The 21,189-nt window shown below is 46.4% G+C and overlaps 1 protein-coding gene across 7 annotated transcripts in view; it reads left to right on the top strand.

Moving 5' to 3' along the window:
- Positions 1–21,189, top strand: part of LOC139539573 (polypyrimidine tract-binding protein 3-like) — a 127,410-nt gene that overhangs the window by 47,725 nt on the left and 58,496 nt on the right. For 5 of the 7 annotated variants that reach the window (XM_071342661.1, XM_071342652.1, XM_071342644.1 and 2 more), the window contains 3 exons: positions 2,382–2,528; positions 5,697–5,849; positions 7,734–7,844. In XM_071342661.1, coding sequence (XP_071198762.1) covers positions 2,382–2,528; positions 5,697–5,849; positions 7,734–7,844 — 411 coding nt within the window. The other 2 variants (XM_071342693.1, XM_071342684.1) reach the window with 2 other exon arrangements.

Here is a 21,189-nt window from a genome sequence, read left to right as displayed (position 1 = left end):
TACTTCCTGCTCGTACTCAACCTGATCAACCTGCTCTCTTTTTTTTTTGACTCTCTTTCGGGAAGAAGTTCTGAACATCCATATTTGCTCTGTGCTGCAGACTCTGACTGAGTGACAGGCAGGAAATAAAAGTAACTTTTTGGACCACCAGACACTGTGGCAGGTAGATTTAAAAATCTATCAGCCAACATATTTTTCACCCATAACAATTACACCAACAAAAAAATAAAAAAATATGAGCATGCTTTGTAATATAAACAATATTTTTACCTTTATTTAACTAGGCAAGTCAGTTTAGAAATAAATCTTATTTTCAATGACGGCCTAGGAACAGTGGGTTAACTGCCTTGTTCAGGCGCAGAACGACAGATTTTCACCTTGTCAGCTCAGGGATTCGATCTTGCAACCTTTCGGTTACTAGTCCAACACTCTAACCACTAGGCTACCTGCTGTGTATTAGTAGTAAGAAGTCATGTGGTATATTGTTTAATTTAATTTTCTGTGACCTGAGTCTAACCTAAATATCACATAGAGACAAAAAAAATGACCTGCCTTTAAGGGCGGGGGTTACCGCGGTAATGCGACTCAAGTCCTGTTTGTGCCTGTGAGATTGAGTCTGACTGGTAGAAGCACAGATAGAACAGTGAGACAGATATTTCACTGGATGTGTAAATGTGAAGCATCCCCTTGGTGTTTCCACTCACTACCAAATATGGTAGTGAGAGGAAGCCAAGTATCCGGCAGTGGGAGAAGATGGAACGAGATAGTTTGGCCGGCATTCTGCTACTTTTCTCATTGATAAAACATTTGATCTCAATACAGTTTCCTGTTCCCAAAACTAGAATCTGTTACGAACAGAGTGGTCTAAGTTTTGTAGACTTTACCCTTTTTTAAAGTAAAAAAAAATGGTATTGTTTAGAAGGAGTGCAAAGGCGAATTGAGTTATTGCACGCGCGCACTTCACAGAGTAGGTGTTCCCTAACGAAAATATGCAAATATGTGCTACAACGCGCCAATAGGATCTCGCTAGCTTGTGCTTGGCTCTGCCCACCTCCTTGCTTGTTCTGCCCACTGTGACTCATTTGTTCCCCCGTTTGAAACGACGGGCTGTGGTCTATCTTGGTTTAGTTATACACATCTTTGGTGGAAGCGTTGTCTTCTCTTCTCTAGCAGTCGAAACTCAAACATAGAAAAACAAAATAGCTTGTGAACAAAACAATGGAAATAGCCAAGAAACACAAGAAAAAAAGTATAACTTCAGTAGACTTTAGTTTCAAGTAAATTAGACCAACTTTTATACCTGTGTGCTGCGCTTCTAAAAATCTTTCACTCGGCTCTTCACGTGCGCACAGCCCCCAGCCAGGAAGTGTTGCAGCGCGGGGCTGGAATAGGCTGTATTGGATTTGTAGTTCTTTAACTTTGTGTGATTAATAAAAATTTAAAATGTCAGTAAAAAAAAAATCTGCATAGAGCAAGTGATTTGTGGTTATGCAAAATCATATCAGACTTAAATAAAAATAAAAAATAAATAGCATATGAAAAGTATTCAGACCTCTTGACTTTTTCCACATTTTGTTACGTTACAGACTTATTCTAAAATTGATTACATTTTTTTTCTTTTCTCGTCAATCTACACACAATACCCCATAACGACAAAGCGAAAACAAGTTTTTATACATTTTAGCTAATTTTTTTATTTTTTTAATGAAAACTGAAATACATTATTTACATAAGTATTCAGACCCTTTACTCAGTACTTAGTTGAAGCACCTTTGGCAGCGATTACAGCCTTGAGTCTTCTTGGGTATGATGCTACAAGCTTGGCACACCTGTATTTGGGGAGTTTCTCCCATTCTTCTCTGTAGATCCTCTCAATCTCTGTTAGGTTGGATGGGGAGCGTTGCTGCACAGCTATTTTCAGGTCTCTGGGTTCAAAATGTCAGTCTTCTGTGATGTTTATAAAGTGTAATATTGGGATGCAATCTCAAAATGTAATACATGTCAACTCTGTATCTGACATGGTACAGGTGTCTTCTTTATTTTAAACACATAACCGTGTGTGTGAGGTGGAAACTTCTGTTACAAAGTAGATTTGTTTAAGACTTCCAAGAATCACTGTGTGACCCTGATTTAGGCCACTGCAGTAAAAGGTTAAAAGCAATGTTCCCACATTTGCGGAGACCACATTCACGGTAAACGCTGCATATGACGGCGCAAACGTAAATGACCTTTCAATGGCGCATTGTCCAAATCGCGATCGGATTGAATCCCGGACTAAGTTTCTATTGGTACTAATATACATACATTTGACTGTAGCTTTGTCTTGAACAAGCGTACGTGTCTGACGTAAGTGTTTTTGTTGTTCCCCCCTAACCAACCAGGCTTTTATAGAAATGGCTTCTGAAGAGGCAGCGATCACCATGGTGAACTACTACACCACAGCAACACCTCACGTACGCAACCAGCCAGTCTACATCCAGTACTCCAACCACCGCGAGCTGAAGACCGACAACCTGCCCAATCAGGGGGTGAGTACAGTCCAACCTGCCCAATCAGGGGCTGAGTACAGTCCAACCTGCCCAATCAGGGGGTGAGTACAGTCCAACCTGACCAATCAGGGGCTGAGTACAGTCCAACTTGACCAATCAGGGGCTGAGTACAGTCCAACCTGACCAATCAGGGGGTGAGTACAGTCCAACCTGCCCAATCAGGGGGTGAGTACAGTCCAACCTGACCAATCAGGGGGTCAGTACAGTCCAACCTGACCAATCATGGACTGAATCCACTGCATGTACATTACAACCTGACCAATCAGGGGCTGAGTACAGTCCAACCTGCCCAATCAGGGGCTGAGTACAGTCCAACCTGACCAATCAGGGGCTGAGTACAGTCCAACCTGCCCAATCAGGGGCTGAGTACAGTCCAACCTGACCAATCAGGGGATGAGTACAGTCCAACCTGACCAATCAGGGGGTGAGTACAGTCCAACCTGACCAATCATAGACTGAATCCACTGCAAGTACATTACAACCTGACCAATCAGGGAGTGAGTATCATAAAGCCTGACCAATCAGGGCCTCAGTCCACCACATGTATACGGATCAAAAATATAATTTGTGGTTCATATAAGAAAATCGGTATTTTTAAATAAATAAATTAGGCCATAATCTATGGATTTCACATGACTGGGAACACAGATATGCATCTGTTGGTCACAGATACCTTAAGAAAAGGTAGGATCAGAAAACCAGTCAGTATCTGGTGTCACCACCATTTGCCTCATGCAGCACAACACATCTCCTTCGCATAGAGTTGATCAGGCTGTTGATTGTGGCAACACAAGACATGCAACCAGAGGTCTCTTCACAGTCCCCAGGTCTAGAACAGAGGCTGGGAAACACACAGTATTAAAAAGAGCCATGACTACATGGAACTCTCTGGTAACCCAGGTAACTCAAGGTAGCAATAAAAACAGATTTAAAACCAGACAAAAGAACACCTTACTGCACGTAACAGGACTGTGAAGAGACACGGCCATGTTTGTGTTGTAATTTACACTTTATTGTGTAGGTGGGTGGTCTTGTGCACAAGCCTAGACTTGTGGGAGCCAGTTGTGTTGTGACAAGGTAGGGTTGGTATACAGAAGATAGCCCTATTTGGTATACAGAAGATAGCCCTATTTGGTAAAATACCAAGTCCATATTATGGCAAGAACAGCTCAAATAAGCAAAGAGAAACGACAGTCCATCATTACTTTAAGACATGAAGGTCAGTCAATACGGAACATTTCAAGAACTTTCAAAGTTTCTTCAAGCGCAGTCGCCAAAAACCATCAAGCGCTATGATGAAACTGGCTCTCATGAGGACCGCCACAGGAAAGGAAGACCCAGAGTTACCTCTGCTGCAGAGGATACGTTCATTAGAGTTTACTGCACCTCAGATTGCAGCCCAAATAAATGCTTCACAGAGTTCAAGTAACAGACACATCTCAACATCAACTGTTTAGAGGAGACTGCGTGAATCAGGCCTTCAGGGTTGAAATGATGGAGAAAAAACACTACTAAAGGACACCAATAAGAAGAAGAGACTTGCTTGGGCCTTGAAACACAAGCAATGGACATTAGACCGGTGGAAATCTGTCCTTTGAGTCTAAATTTTAGATTTTTGGTTCCAAACGCCGTGTCTTTGTGAGACGCAGAGTAGGTTAACAGATGATCTCCGCATGTGTGGTTTCTACTGTGAAGCATGGAGGAGGAGGAGGTGTGGGGGTGCTTTGCTGGTGCCACTGTCTATGATTTATTTAGAGGCACACTTAACCAGCATGGCTACCACAGCATTCTGCAGCGATACACCATCCCATCTGGTTTGCGCTTAGTGGGACTATCATTTGTTTTGAACAGAACAATCACCCATAACACACCTCCAGGCTGTGTAAGGGCTATTTGACCAATAAGGAGAGTGATGGAGTGCTGCATCAGATGACCTGGCCTCCACAGTCACCCGACCTCAAACCAATTGAGATGGTTTGGGATGAGTTGGACCGCAGAGTAAAGGGAACTTCTTCAAGACTGTTGGTAAAGCATTCCAGGTGAAGCTGGTTGAGAGAATGCAAAGCTGTCATCAAGGCAAAGGGTGGCTACTTTGAAGAATACATTTTGATTTGTTTAACACTTTTTCGGTTACTACATGATTCCATATGTGTTATTTCATAGTTTTGATATCTTCAATATACACGATGTAGAAAATAGTAAAAAAAATAAAGAAAAACCCTTGAATGAGTCCAAACTTTTGACTGGTGCTATATATGAAATAAAACTAGTGCACTATACAGTGAAGGAAATATGTTGCCATTTAGGAGGAGTGTATAACAGGCCGGTCCAGTCCACCGTGGTCAGTTGTTTCTAGCCACTGTAGAGTGTCATGTTACAACACACACAATGGATGACAAAACACACACAATGGCTGACCAATATATATATCAATATATCAATATATTATTTATTGTTTGTTGTCATGGTAAATATTATTGATTGTTTGTTGTCATGGTAAACCCAATGTCTGTTATATTATTGATTGTTTGTTGTCATGGTAAACCCAATGTCTGTTATATGCTATTGATTGTTTGTTGTCATGGTAAACCCCATGTCTGTTATTCATTATTGATTGTTGGTTGTCATGGTAAACTCAATGTGTATATGAGCAGCATTATGAGAATAAGTTAAAAAGTTATATCACTTGGGATTATTGTTTGTTTGGGGTATTAAACCCAACATCCCCCTCTCCCCCCTCTCCTCTCCCCTCCCTCCCCCCTCTCCTCTCTCTCTTCCCCTTCTCCTTTCCCCCCTCTCCTCTCTCTCTTCCCCTTCTCCTCTCCCCCCTCTCCTCCCTCTCATCCCTCTCTCCCCCCTCTCCTCTCCCCCTCTCCTCCCTCTCTCCCCCCTCTCCCCCTCTCCTCCCTCTCCCCCTCTCCTCTCCCCTCTCCCCCCTCTCCTCTCCTCTCTCTCTTCCCCATCTCCTCTCCTCTCTCTCCCCCCTCTCCTCTCCTCTCTCTCTTCCCCATCTCCTCCCTCTCCCCCTCTCCTCTCTCTCTTCCCCTTCTCCTCTCCTCCCTATCTCCTCTCTCTCCCCCCTCTCCTATCCTCTCTCTCTTCCCCCTCTCCTCCCTCTCTTCCCCCTCTCCTCCTCCCTCCTAACAGAGAGTTCAGGCAGCATTGCAGGCAGTCAATGCAGTGACGTTGGGTGGTTCAGCATCTGGCGGTGACGGAACCCTGATGCCAGGACAGAGCCCCGTGCTGCGCATCATCGTAGAAAACCTCTTCTACCCTGTATCCCTGGAGGTGCTACACCAGGTAACCCTGACCTCTGACCCCTATCACTGGAGGTGCTACACCAGGTAACTCTGACCTCTAACCTCTTCTACCCTGTATCACTGGAGGTGCTACACCAGGTAACCCTGACCTCTGACCTCTAACCTCTACCCCCTATCACTGGAGGTGCTACACCAGGTAACCCTGACCTCTGACCTCTAACCTCTACCCCCTATCACTGGAGGTGCTACACCAGGTAACCCTGACCTCTGACCTCTAACCTCTTCTACTCTGTATCACTGGAGGTGCTACACCAGGTAACCCTGACCTCTGACCCCTATCACTGGAGGTGCTACACCAGGTAACTCTGACCTCTAACCTCTTCTACCCTGTATCACTGGAGGTGCTACACCAGGTAACCCTGACCTCTGACCTCTAACCTCTACCCCCTATCACTGGAGGTGCTACACCAGGTAACCCTGACCTCTGACCTCTAACCTCTACCCCCTATCACTGGAGGTGCTACACCAGGTAACCCTGACCTCTGACCTCTAACCTCTTCTACTCTGTATCACTGGAGGTGCTACACCAGGTAACCCTGACCTCTAACCTCTTCTACCCCCTATCACTGGAGGTGCTACACCAGGTAACCCTGACCTCTGACCTCTAACCTCTACCCCCTATCACTGGAGGTGCTACACCAGGTAACCCTGACCTCTGACCTCTAACCTCTTCTACTCTGTATCACTGGAGGTGCTACACCAGGTAACCCTGACCTCTACCCCCTATCACTGGAGGTGCTACACCAGGTAACCCTGACCTCTGACCTCTAACCTCTTCTACCCTGTATCCCTGGAGGTGCTACACCAGGTAACCCTGACCTCTGACCCCTATCACTGGAGGTGCTACACCAGGTAACCCTGACCTCTGACCTCTAACCTCTTCTACCCTGTATCACTGGAGGTGCTACACCAGGTAACCCTGACCTCTGACCTCTAACCTCTACCCCCTATCACTGGAGGTGCTACACCAGGTAACCCTGACCTCTGACCTCTAACCTCTACCCCCTATCACTGGAGGTGCTACACCAGGTAACCCTGACCTCTGACCTCTAACCTCTTCTACTCTGTATCACTGGAGGTGCTACACCAGGTAACCCTGACCTCTAACCTCTTCTACCCCCTATCACTGGAGACCCTACACCAGGTAACCCTGACCTCTGACCTCTAACCCCTATCACTGGAGGTCCTACACCAGGTAACCCTGACCTCTACCCCCTATCACTGGAGGTCCTACACCAGGTAACCCTGCCCTCTAACCTCTACCCTCTATCACTGGAGACCCTACACCAGGTAACCCTGACCTCTGACCTCTAACCCCTATCACTGGAGGTCCTACACCAGGTAACCCTGACCTCTACCCCCTATCACTGGAGACCGTACACCAGGTAACCCTGACCTCTGACCTCTAACCCCTATCACTGGAGGTCCTACACCAGGTAACCCTGACCTCTACCCCCTATCACTGGAGGCCCTACACCAGGTAACCCTGACCTCTGACCTCTAACCCCTATCACTGGAGGTCCTACACCAGGTAACCCTGACCTCTACCCCCTATCACTGGAGGTCCTACACCAGGTAACCCTGCCCTCTAACCTCTACCCTCTATCACTGGAGACCCTACACCAGGTAACCCTGCCCTCTAACCTCTACCCTCTATCACTGGAGGTCCTACACCAGGTAACCCTGACCTCTAACCCCTATCACTGGAGGTCCTACACCAGGTAACCCTGACCTCTAAAGTACTTCACATAGTAAGGGGGAAATTCTTCTCATCCCGAGTTTTGGAATAATAATCCTCCTCTATGGTGCTAAGTAGCCTAAGAGACATGTTCATATGAACTTGGTTTTTGTTTTGCCTCCGTAGATCTTCTCTAAGTTCGGGACGGTCCTGAAGATCATCACTTTCACCAAGAACAACCAGTTCCAGGCCCTGCTACAATACGCTGACCCGATGAATGCCCATCACGCCAAAGTGGTACGTACTGACCCGATGAATGCCCATCACGCCAAAGTGGTACGTACTGACCGGATGAATGCCCATCACGCCAAAGTGGTACGTACTGACCCGATGAATGCCCACCACGCCAAAGTGGTACGTACTGACCCGATGAATGCCCATCACGCCAAAGTGGTACGTACTGACCCGATGAATGCCCATCACGCCAAAGTGGTACGTACTGACCCGATGAATGCCCACCACGCCAAAGTGGTACGTACTGACCCGATGAATGCCCATCACGCCAAAGTGGTACGTACTGACCCGATGAATGCCCATCACGCCAAAGTGGTACGTACTGACCCGATGAATGCCCATCACGCCAAAGTGGTACGTACTGACCCGATGAATGCCCACCACGCCAAAGTGGTACGTACTGACCCGATGAATGCCCACCACGCCAAAGTGGTACGTACTGACCCGATGAATGCCCACCACGCCAAAGTGATACGTAGTCAAAACACTCAAATCAAAATCTAATTTTATTTTGTCACATACACGTGGTGTGCAGATGTTAATGCGAGTGTAGCGAAATGCTTGTGCTTCTAGTTCCGACAATGCAGTAATATCCAACGAGTAATCTAACCTAACAATTCCACAACTACTACCTTATACACACAAGTGTAAAGGGATGAAGAATATGTACATAAAGATATATGAATGAGTGATGGTACAGAACGGCATAGGCAAGATGCAGTAGATGGTATAGAGTACAGTATATACATATGGGATGAGTAATGTAGGGTATGTAAACATATAAAAGTGACATTGTTTAAAGTGGCTAGTGATACATGTATTACATAAAGATGGCAAGATGCAGTAGATGATATAGAGTACAGTATATACATATGAGATGAGTAATGTAGGGTATGTAAACATTATATTAAGTAGCATTGTTTAAAGTGGCTAGTGATACATTTTTGACATCGATTTTCCATTATTCAAGTGGCTGGAGTTGAGTCAGTATGTTGGCAGCAGACACTCAATGTTAGTGATGGCTGTTTAACAGTCTGATGGCCTTGAGATAGAAGCTGTTTTTCAGTCTCTAGTTCCCAGCTTTGATGCACCTGTACTGACCTCGCCTTCTGGATGATAGCGGGGTGAACAGGCAGTGGCTCGGGTGGTTGTTGTCCTTGATGATCTTTATGGCCTTCCTGTGACATCGGGTGGTGTAGGTGTCCTGGAGGGCAGGTAGTTTGCCCCCGGTGATACGTTGTGCAGACCTCACTACCCTCTGGAGAGCCTTACGGTTGTGGGCGGAGCAGTTGCCGTTCCAGGCGGTGATACAGCCCGACAGGATGCTCTCGATTGTGCATCTGTAAAGGTTTGTGAGTGTTTTTGGTGACAAGCCAAATTTCTTCAGCCTCCTGAGGTTGAAGAGGCGCTGCTGCGCCTTCTTCACAACGCTGTCTGTGTGGGTGGACCAATTCAGTTTGTCCGTGATGTGTACGCCGAGGAACATAAAACTTTCTACCCTCTACACTACTGTCCCGTCGATGTGGATAGGGGGGTGCTCCCTCTGCTGTTTGCTGAAGTCTACGATCATCTCCTTTGTTTTGTTGACGTTGAGTGAGAGGTTATTTTCCTGACACCACACTCCGAGGGCCCTCACCCCCTCCCTGTAGGCTGTCTCGTCATCGTTGGTAATCAAACCTACTACTGTTGTGTCTTCTGCAAACTTGATGATTGAGTTGGAGGCGTGCATGGCCACGCAGTCGTGGGTGAACAGGGAGTACAGGAGAGGGCTGATAACGCACCCTTGTGGGACCCCAGTCTTGAGGATCAGCGGGGTGGAGATGTTATTACCTACCCTCACCACCTGGGGGCGGCCCGTCAGGAAGTCCAGGACCCAGTTGCACAGGGCGGGGTTGAGACCCAGGGTCTTGAGCTTAATGATGAGTTTGGAGGGTACTATGGTGTTGAATACTGAGCTGTAGTCAATGAACAGCATTCTCACATAGGTATTCCTCTTGTCCAGATGGGTTAGGGCAGTGTGCAGTGTGGTTGCGATTGCGCCGTCTGTGGACCTATTGGGGCGGTAAGCAAATTGGAGTGGGTCTAGGGTGTCAGGTAGGGTGGATGTGATATGGTCCTTGACTAGTCTCTCAAAGCACTTCATGATGACAGAAGTGAGTGCTATGGAGCGGTAGTCATTTAGTTCAGTTACCTTAGCTTTCTTGGGAACAGGAACAATGGTGGCCGTCTTGAAGCATGTGGGAACAGCAGACTGGGATAGGGAATGATTGAATATGTCCGTAAACACACCAGCCAGCTGGTCTGTGCATGCTCTGAAGACGCGGCTAGGGATGCCGTCTGGGCCTGCAGCCTTGCGAGGGTTGACACGTTTAAATGTTTTGCTCACGCCGGCTCCAGTGAAGGAGAGCCCACAGGTTTTGGTAGCGGGCCGTGTGAGTGGCACTGTATTGTCCTCAAAGCGAGCAAAGAAGTTGTTTAGTCTGTAGCGACGGGGCTGGTTTTCCTTTTATAGTCCGTGATTGACTGTAGACCCTGCCACATACCTCTCGTGTCTGAACCGTTGAATTGCGACTCTACTTTGTCTCTATACTGACACTTGTCTTGTAGGTCAGTATAGACGCATAGTTTCCTAGGAACGCGAGGCGGCCATCTCTGTCGGCGCCGGACAACAAAAAGGTATAGCTCTGTTTGTACTATCGGGAGTGTATGGTGTTGAAATGGCTGGTTCTCCGGAGGCTATATGGATAACAATATGACCTGTTTCTCTATATGGATGACAATATGACCTGTTTCTCTATATGGATGACAACATGATCTGTTTCTCTATATGGATGACAATATGATCTGTTTCTCTATATGGATGACAACATGATCTGTTTCTCTATATGGATGACAATATGATCTGTTTCTCTATATGGATGACAATATGACCTGTTTCTCTATATGGATGACAACATGATCTGTTTCTCTATATGGATGACAATATGACCTGTTTCTCTATATGGATGACAACATGATCTGTTTCTCTATATGGATGACAATATGACCTGTTTCTCTATATGGATGACAATATGACCTGTTTCTCTATATGGATAACAATATGACCTGTTTCTCTATATGGATGACAACATGATCTGTTTCTCTATATGGATGACAATATGATCTGTTTCTCTATATGGATGACAATATGACCTGTTTCTCTATATGGATAACAATATGATCTGTTTCTCTATATGGATGACAATATGACCTGTTTCTCTATATGGATGACAATATGACCTGTTTCTCTATATGGATGACAATATGACCTGTTTCTCTATATGGATAACAATATGACCTGTTTCTCTATATGGATAACAATATGATCTGTTTCTCTATATGGATGACAATATGACCTGTTTCTCTATATGGATGACAATATGACCTGTTTCTCTATATGGATGACAATATGATCTGTTTCTCTATATGGATGACAATATGACCTGTTTCTCTATATGGATGACAACATGATCTGTTTCTCTATATGGATGACAATATGACCTGTTTCTCTATATGGATGACAATATGACCTGTTTCTCTATATGGATGACAACATGATCTGTTTCTCTATATGGATGACAATATGACCTGTTTCTCTATATGGATGACAATATGACCTGTTTCTCTATATGGATAACAATATGACCTGTTTCTCTATATGGATGACAACATGATCTGTTTCTCTATATGGATGACAATATGACCTGTTTCTCTATATGGATGACAATATGACCTGTTTCTCTATATGGATGACAACATGATCTGTTTCTCTATATGGATGACAACATGATCTGTTTCTCTATATGGATAACAATATGATCTGTTTCTCTATATGGATGACAATATGACCTGTTTCTCTATATGGATGACAATATGACCTGTTTCTCTATATGGATGACAATATGACCTGTTTCTCCGGAGGCTATATGGATGACAACATGATCTGTTTCTCTATATGGATGACAACATGATCTGTTTCTCTATATGGATAACAATATGATCTGTTTCTCTATATGGATGACAATATGACCTGTTTCTCTATATGGATGACAATATGACCTGTTTCTCTATATGGATGACAATATGACCTGTTTCTCCGGAGGCTATATGGATGACAACATGATCTGTTTCTCTATATGGATAACAATATGACCTGTTTCTCTATATGGATGACAACATGATCTGTTTCTCTATATGGATGACAACATGATCTGTTTCTCTATATGGATGACAATATGACCTGTTTCTCTATATGGATGACAACATGATCTGTTTCTCTATATGGATAACAACATGACCTGTTTCTCTATATGGATAACAATATGACCTGTTTCTCTATATGGATAACAATATGACCTGTTTCTCTGGAGGCTATATGGATGACAATATGACCTGTTTCTCTATATGGATAACAATATGACCTGTTTCTCTATATGGATAACAATATGACCTGTTTCTCTGGAGGCTATATGGATGACAATATGATCTGTTTCTCCGGAGGCTATATGGATGACAATATGACCTGTTTCTCTATATGGATAACAATATGACCTGTTTCTCTGGAGGCTATATGGATTCTCTCGTTAACACAGGTGTGAGTGTTGATGAGGACAAGGCTGGAGATCACTCTGTCATGCTGATTGAGTTCGAATAACAGACTGGAAGCTTCAAAAGGAGGGTGGTGCTTGGAATCATTGTTCTTCCTCTGTCAACCATGGTTACCTGCAAGGAAACACGTGCCATCATCATTGCTTTGCACACAAAGATCTTCACAGGCAAGGATATTGCTGCCAGTAAGATTGCACCTAAATCAACCATTTATTAGATCATCAAGAACTTCAAGAAGAGCAGTTCACTTGTTCTGAAGAAGGCTTCAGGACGCCCAAGAAAGTCCAATAAGCGCCAGGACCGTCTCCTAAAGTTGATTCAGCTGCGGGATCGGGGCACCACCAGTACAGAGCTTGCTCAGGAATGACAGCAGGCAGGTGTGAGTTCATTTGCACGCACAGTGAGGCGAAGACTTTTGGAGGATGGCCTGGTGTCAAGAAGGGCAGCAAAGAAGCCACTTCTCTCCAGGAAAAACATCAGGGACAGACTGATATTCTACAAAAAGGTACAGGGATTGGGCTGCTGAGGGCTGGGGTAAAGTCATTTTCTCTGATGAATTCCCTTTCCGATTGTTTGGGGCATCCAGAAAAAAGCTTGTCCGGAGAAGACAAGGTGAGCGCTACCATCAGTCCTGTGTCATGCCAACAGTAAAGTATACTGAGACCATTCATGTGTGGGGTTGCTTCTCAGCCAATGAAGTGGGCTCACTCACAATTTTGCCGAAGAACACAGCCATGAATAAAGAATGGTACCAACACATCCTCCGAGAGCAACTTCTCCCAACCATCCAGGAACAGTTTGGTGATGAACAATGCCTTTTCCAGCATGATGGAGCACCTTGCCATAAGGCTAAAGTGATAACTAAGTGGCTCGGGGAACAAAACATCGATATTTTGGGTCCATGTGTAACGGCTCTCGTTGGTGGTAGGAAGAGTGGACCAAGGCGCAGCGTGATAGGCATACATCGTCTTTTTATTGATGACACCAAAACAAAATAACAAAGACAAAAAACGAAAGCGAACAGTTCTGTCAGGTACAGACACTAAACAGAAAACAAGATCCCACAAAACCCAAAAGGAAAATGACAACTTATATATGATCCCCAATCAGAGACAACGATAGACAGCTGCCTCTGATTGGGAACCACACACGGCCAAAAACAAAGAAATAGAAAACATAGACTTTCCACCCGAGTCACACCCTGACCTCACCAAACATAGAGAATACTAAGGATCTCTAAGGTCAGGGTGTGACACCATGGCCAGGAAACTCCCCAGACCTTAATCCCATTGAGAACTTGTGGTCAATCCTCAAGAGGCGGGTGGACAAACAAAACCCCACAAATTCTGACAAACTCCACGCATTGATTATGCAAGAATGGGCTGCCATCAGTCAGGATGTGGCCCAGAAGTTAATTGACAGCATGCCAGGGCGGATTGCAGAGGTCTTGAAAAAGAAGGGTCAACGCTGCAAATATTGACTCTTTGCATCAACTTCGTGTAATTGTCAGTAAAAGCCTTTGACACTTATGAAATGCTTGTAATTATACTTCATTATTCCATAGTAACATCTGACAAAAATATCGAAAGACACTGAAGCAGCAAACTTTGGAAATTAATATTTGTGTCATTCTCAAAACTTTTGGCCACGACTGTACACTGCTGCTACTCTATTATCTATCCTGTTGTCTCGTCACTTTATCCCTATCTATATGTACATATCTACCTCAATAACCTGTACATCGACTCGGTACTGGTACTCCCTGTATACGGGGCATTCGGAAAGTATTCAGACCCCTTGACTTTTCCCACATTTTGTTACGTTACAGCCTTATTCTAAAATAGTTTCAATTGTTTTTTCTCCTAATCAATCTACACACAATACCCCAAAAATGACAAAGCAAAAACAGGTTTTTAGAAATGTTTGCAAATAAATATCACATTTACATAAGTATTCAGACCCTTTACTCAGTACTTTGTTGAAGCACCTTTGGCAGCGATTACAGCCTCTTCTTGGGGTATGACGCTACAAGCTTGGCACACCTGTATTCACGGGATAAACATACAGACTAAACATGCTGTCTACCTCTGATCTTGGAGGAGAAGAAGAAGGAAGAGGAAGGAGAAGAGGTTGGACGGTGTGTTTTACTGTCTGTAGGGTATTCCAGTATTTCCCACAGAATTCCCCGGTTTTCCATAAATCCTGGTTGGACGATTCTGGTTTTCCTGCTTATTCCCTACTGATATCTGAAATATTCTAACCAGGATTTCTGGAATTTTGCAACCCTATCTTGTCTGGCTTCTTTTATTTCATCCCTTGCTATAGAGCCCACAGATCAGACACACCGGCCACAGTCAGCCACCTAGAACCCACAGATCACACACACACACACACACACACACACACACACACACACACACACACACACACACACACACACACACACACACACACTCCTAGGCCACAAATCATCAGCCCCCAGGTTTTCATCTGTCAGTGGCTCTGTGGCGAGGAGAGATGAAGGCAGTGAGACCAAACCAGAGATGACAGACAGTAATTATATCCTTTTAGTGTGCTGTAGTCTGGCCTCTGCTCTGACTTTGTTCTGTTGTACTGCTGCCATGTCTTCCCCTGTTCCCCACACAAACAATATATCTGACCCACTACTTTGGTGCACTATATAGGTACTAGGGTGCCCTTTGGGACACATCCTGAACCTAGTGTTGTAGAGAGAATGCGAAGGGGCGAGGGTGAAGTAGAGCCCCGGGGGCGAGGGTGAGGGTGAAGTAGAGCCCCAGGGGGTGAGGGTGAAGTAGAGCCCCGGGGGCGAGGGTAAAGTAGAGCCCCGGGGGGTGAGGGTGAAGTAGAGCCCCGGGGGCGAGGGTAAAGTAGAGCCCAGGGGGCGAGGGTGAAGTAGAGCCCCGGGGGCGAGGGTGAAGTAGAGCCCAGGGGGCGAGGGTGAAGTAGAGCCCCGGGGGCGAGGGTGAAGTAGAGCCCCGGGGGCGAGGGTGAAGTAGAGCCCCAGGGGGCGAGGGTGAAGTAGAGCCCCAGGGGGCGAGGGTGAAGTAGAGCCCCAGGGGGCGAGGGTGAAGTAGAGCCCCGGGGGCGAGGGTGAAGTAGAGCCCCGGGGGCGAGGGTGAAGTAGAGCCCAGGGGGCGAGGGTGAAGTAGAGCCCCGGGGGCGAGGGTGAGGTAGAGCCCCAGGGGGCGAGGGTGAGGTAGAGCCCCAGGGGGCGAGTGTGAAGTAGAGCCCCGCGGGCGAGGGTGAAGTAGAGCCCCGCGGGGCGAGGGTGAAGTAGAGCCCCGCGGGGCGAGGGTGAAGTAGAGCCCCGGGGGGCGAGGGTGAAGTAGAGCCCCGGGGGCGAGGTGAAGTAGAGCCCCAGGGGGCGAGGGTGAAGTAGAGCCCCAGGGGCGAGGGTGAAGTAGAGCCCCAGGGGGTGAGGGTGAAGTAGAGCCCCAGAAGGTGAGGGTGAAGTAGAGCCCCAGGGGGCGAGGGTGAGGGTGAAGTAGAGCCCCGGGGGGCGAGGGCGAAGTGGCCTGGAGTGGACGCAGCAGTGGCCTGATAGTGGACACAGCAGTGGCCTGATAGTGGACACAGCAGTGGCCTGATAGTGGACGCAGCAGTGGCCTGATAGTGGACACAGCAGTGGCCTGATAGTGGACCCAGCAGTGGCCTGATAGTGGACGCAGCAGTGGCCTGATAGTGGACCCAGCAGTGGCCTGATAGTGGACACAGCAGTGGCCTGATAGTGGACCCAGCAGTGGCCTGATAGTGGACCCAGCAGTGGCCTGATAGTGGACACAGCAGTGGCCTGATAGTGGACCCAGCAGTGGCCTGATAGTGGACCCAGCAGTGGCCTGATAGTGGACACAGCAGTTGCCTGATAGTGGACGCAGCAGTGGCCTGATAGTGGACGCAGCAGTGGTCTGATAGTGGACGCAGCAGTGGCCTGATAGTGGACGCAGCAGTGGCCTGATAGTGGACCCAGCAGTGGCCTGATAGTGGACCCAGCAGTGGCCTGATAGTGGACACAGCAGTGGCCTGATAGTGGACACAGCAGTGCCTGATAGTCGTTCATCATAAGGGGTTAAATTTAGTGAACGTTGCTCCGGGACCTCTAATGGTATCTAGGGGTTGGTCGTAAATGTCACCCGAATCCCCACGGGCCCTGGTTGCTACGACCTCCGACGAGTCATCAAACATGCAAAAGGACAACTTAGGTGGAAGGTGGAATCCTATTACACCGGCTCTGATGCTCGTCGTATGTGGCAGGGCTTGCAGACGCTAACGGAAACCCAGCCGGGAGTTGCCCAGCGACGCAGAACTCCCAAACGAGGAATATAACACTGTGCCCTGCGTGAAAGTCCCTGTTTTTCCGGATGACTGTCTGATCTCGCTTTCCGTGGCGGATGTGAGCAAAACATTTAAACAGGTTAACAATCCCAAGCTATAGACAGAACACCAGGGTGCGTTCTTAAAGAATGCACCGATAGGGCCTGTGGCGGTCATGACATTTTGTCAGCCGGTGATTGTTAAGCAAATAACTGCCGGTCTCACGGTAATTGGCCGTTAATTAACATAAACACATAAACATCTACATTTTAAAAAGTCACAATAAATCCATTTAATATAGCCTCCACCTTCACAATAAATACAATGTTTATTTTAGACAGGTCTAAAGAAACATGATATGTAGAAAATGTAGTCTATTTCAGAAGAACAGAATGGCATACTCTGAGTTGTCCTTATTTTAGGCCCTGCTATTTTTTTTATTTTTTTTATTTCACCTTTATTTAACCAGGTAGGCTAGTTGAGAACAAGTTCTCATTTGCAACTGCGACCCGGCCAAGATAAAGCATAGCAGTGTGAACAGACAACACAGAGTTACACATGGAGTAAACAATAAACAAGTCAATAACATGGTAGAAAAAAAGAGAATCTATATACAATGTGTGCAAAAGGCATGAGGTAGGCAATAAATCGAATAATTACAATTTAGCAGATTAACACTGGAGTGATAAATCATCAGATGATCATGTGCAAGAAGAGATACTGGTGTGCAAAAGAGCAGAAAAGTAAATAAATAAAAGCAGTATGGGGGGTGAGGTAGGTAAATTGGGTGGGTAGTTTACAGATGGACTATGTACAGCTGCAGCGATCGGTTAGCTGCTCGGATAGCAGATTTTTAAAGTTGTTGAGGGAGATAAAAGTCTCCAACTTCAGAGATTTTTGCAATTCGTTCCAGTCGCAGGCAGCAGAGAACTGGAAGGAAAGGCGTCCAAATGAGGTTTTGGCTTTAGGGATGATCAGTGAGATACACCTGCTGGAGCGCGTGTTGCGGGTGGGTGTAGCCATCGTGACCAGTGAACTGAGATAAGGCGGCACTTTACCTAGCATAGCCTTGTAGATGACCTGGAGCCAGTGGGTCTGACGACGAACATGTAGCGAGGGCCAGCCGACTAGGGCATACAGGTCGCAGTGGTGGGTCGTATAAGGTGCTTTAGTAACAAAACGAATGGCACTGTGATAAACTGCATCCAGTTTGCTGAGTAGAGTATTGGAAGCTATTTTGTAGATGACATCGCCGAAGTCGAGGATCGGTAGGATAGTCAGTTTTACTAGGGTAAGTGTGAGTGAAGGAGGCTTTGTTGCGGAATAGAAAGCCGATTCTTGCTTTGATTTTGGATTGGAGATGTTTGATATGAGTCTGGAAGGAGAGTTTGCAGTCTAGCCAGACACCTAGGTACTTATAGATGTCCACATATTCTAGGTCGGAACCGTCCAGGGTGGTGATGCTAGTCGGGCGTGCGGGTGCAGGCAGCGAACGGTTGAAAAGCATGCATTTGGTTTTACTAGCGTTTAAGAGCAGTTGGAGGCCACGGAAGGAGTGTTGTATGGCATTGAAGCTCGTTTGGAGGTTAGATAGCACAGTGTCCAAGGAAGGGCCGGAAGTATATAGAATGGTGTCGTCTGCGTAGAGGTGGATCAGGGAATCGCCCGCAGCAAGAGCAACATCATTGATGTATACAGAGAAAAGAGTCGGCCCGAGAATTGAACCCTGTGGTACCCCCATAGAGACTGCCAGAGGACCGGACAACATGCCCTCCGATTTGACACACTGAACTCTGTCTGCAAAGTAGTTGGTGAACCAGGCAAGGCAGTCATTAGAAAAACCGAGGCTACTGAGTCTGCCGATAAGAATATGGTGATTGACAGAGTCGAAAGCCTTGGCCAGGTCGATGAAGACGGCTCCACAGTAATGTCTTTTATCGATGGCGGTTATGATATCGTTTAGTACCTTGAGCGTGGCTGAGGTGCACCCATGACCGGCTCGGAAACCGGATTGCACAGCGGAGAAGGTACGGTGGGATTCGAGATGGTCAGTGATCTGTTTGTTGACTTGGCTTTCGAAGACCTTAGATAGGCAGGGCAGGATGGATATAGGTCTGTAACAGTTTGGGTCCAGGGTGTCTCCCCCTTTGAAGAGGGGGATGACCGCGGCAGCTTTCCAATCCTTGGGGATCTCAGATGATACGAAGGAGAGGTTGAACAGGCTGGTGATAGGGGGTGCGACAATGGCGGCGGACAGTTTCAGAAATAGGGGGTCCAGATTGTCAAGCCCAGCTGATTTGTATGGGTCCAGGTTTTCCAGCTCTTTCAGAACATCTGCTATCTGGATTTGGGTAAAGGAGAAGCTGGGGAGGCTTGGGCGAGTAGCAGCGGGGGGGGGCGGGGCTGTTGGCCAAGGTTGGAGTCGCCAGGAGGAAGGCATGGCCAGCCATTGAGAAATGCTTGTTGAAGTCTTCGATTATCACGGATTTATCGGTGGTGACCGTGTTACCTAGCCTCAGTGCAGTGGGCAGCTGGGAGGAGGTGCTCTTGTTCTCCATGGACTTTACAGTATCCCAGAACTTTTTGGAGTTAGAGCTACAGGATGCAAATTTCTGCTTGAAAAAGCTGGCCTTTGCTTTCCTGACTGACTGCGTGTATTGGTTCCTGACTTCCCTGAACAGTTGCATATCGCGGGGGCTCTTCGATGCTATTGCAGTTCGCCACAGGATGTTTTTGTGCTGGTCGAGGGCAGTCAGGTCTGGAGTGAACCAAGGGCTATATCTGTTCTTGGTTCTGCATTTTTTGAACGGAGCATGCTTGTCTAATATGGTGAGGAAGTAACATTTAAAGAATGACCAGGCATCCTCAACTGACGGGATGAGGTCAATATCCTTCCAGGGTACCCGGGCCAGGTCGATTAGAAAGGCCTGCTCGCAGAAGTGTTTTAGGGAGCGTTTGACAGTGATGAGGGGTGGTCGTTTGACCGCGGACCCGTGGCGGATACAGGCAATGAGGCAGTGATCGCTGAGATCTTGATTGAAGACAGCAGAGGTGTATTTGGAGGGCAGGTTGGTCAGGATAATGTCTATTAGGGTGCCCATGTTTACGGATTTAGGGTTGTACCTGGTGGGTTCCTTGATGATTTGTGTGAGATTGAGGGCATCAAGCTTGGATTGTAGGACTGCCGGGGTGTTAAGCATATCCCAGTTTAGGTCACCTAACAGAACAAACTCTGAAGCTAGATGGGGAGCGATCAATTCACAGATGGTGTCCAGGGCACAGCTGGGAGCTGAGGGGGGTCGGTAGCAGGCGGCAACAGTGAGAGACTTATTTCTGGAGAGATTAATTTTTAAAATTAGAAGTTCGAACTGTTTGGGCATAGACCTGGAAAGTATGACAGAACTTTGCAGGCTATCTCTGCAGTAGATTGCAACTCCTCCCCCTTTGGCAGTTCTATCTTGACGGAAAGTGTTATAGTTGGGTATGGAAATCTCAGAATTTTTGGTGGCCTTCCTAAGCCAGGATTCGGACACGGCAAGGACATCAGGGTTGGCAGAGTGTGCTAAAGCGGTGAGTAAGGCAAACATAGCTATAGCTATGCCATGTGGCTGTGGACTACACTAGTTCATTTAGCAGACAAGATTTGCTTAGAAATCCGTGGCATTATTTTATATTATGAAGAATACAAATCAACAAAGCTGAATAAACAAGAAAGGATGCTGCTACATGCTGCTATTCTGTGTTCAGCGGAATATAACTGTATATAGCTCCACATTGATCTGGTACTTCCTGTATATAGCTCCACATTGATCTGGTACTCCCTGTATATAGCTCCACATTGATCTGATACTCCCTGTATATAGCTCCACATTGATCTGATACTCCCTGTATATAGCTCCACATTGATCTGGTACTTCCTGTATATAGCTCCACATTGATCTGGTACTCCCTGTATATAGCTCCACATTGATCTGGTACTCCCTGTATATAGCTCCATATTGATCTGGTACTTCCTGTATATAGCTCCACATTGATCAGGTACTCCCTGTATATAGCTCCACATTGATCTGGTACTCCCTGTATATAGCTCCACATTGATCTGGTACTCCCTGTACTGGTACTTCCTGTATATAGCTCCACATTGATATGGTACTTCCTGTATATGGCTCCCCATTGATCTGGTACTCCCTGTATATAGCTCCATATTGATCTGGTACTTCCTGTATATAGCTCCATATTGATCTGGTACTTCCTGTATATAGCTCCACATTGATCTGGTACTTCCTGTATATAGCTCCACATTGATCTGGTACTCCCTGTATATAGCTCCACATTGATCTGGTACTCCCTGTATATAGCTCCATATTGA

This window comes from Salvelinus alpinus, chromosome 1, assembly GCF_045679555.1.
Source record: "Salvelinus alpinus chromosome 1, SLU_Salpinus.1, whole genome shotgun sequence".
Classification (NCBI taxonomy): domain Eukaryota; kingdom Metazoa; phylum Chordata; class Actinopteri; order Salmoniformes; family Salmonidae; genus Salvelinus; species Salvelinus alpinus.
Note: the sequence above shows the minus strand (reverse complement) of the source record. Positions and strands in the feature narration are given on the sequence as shown.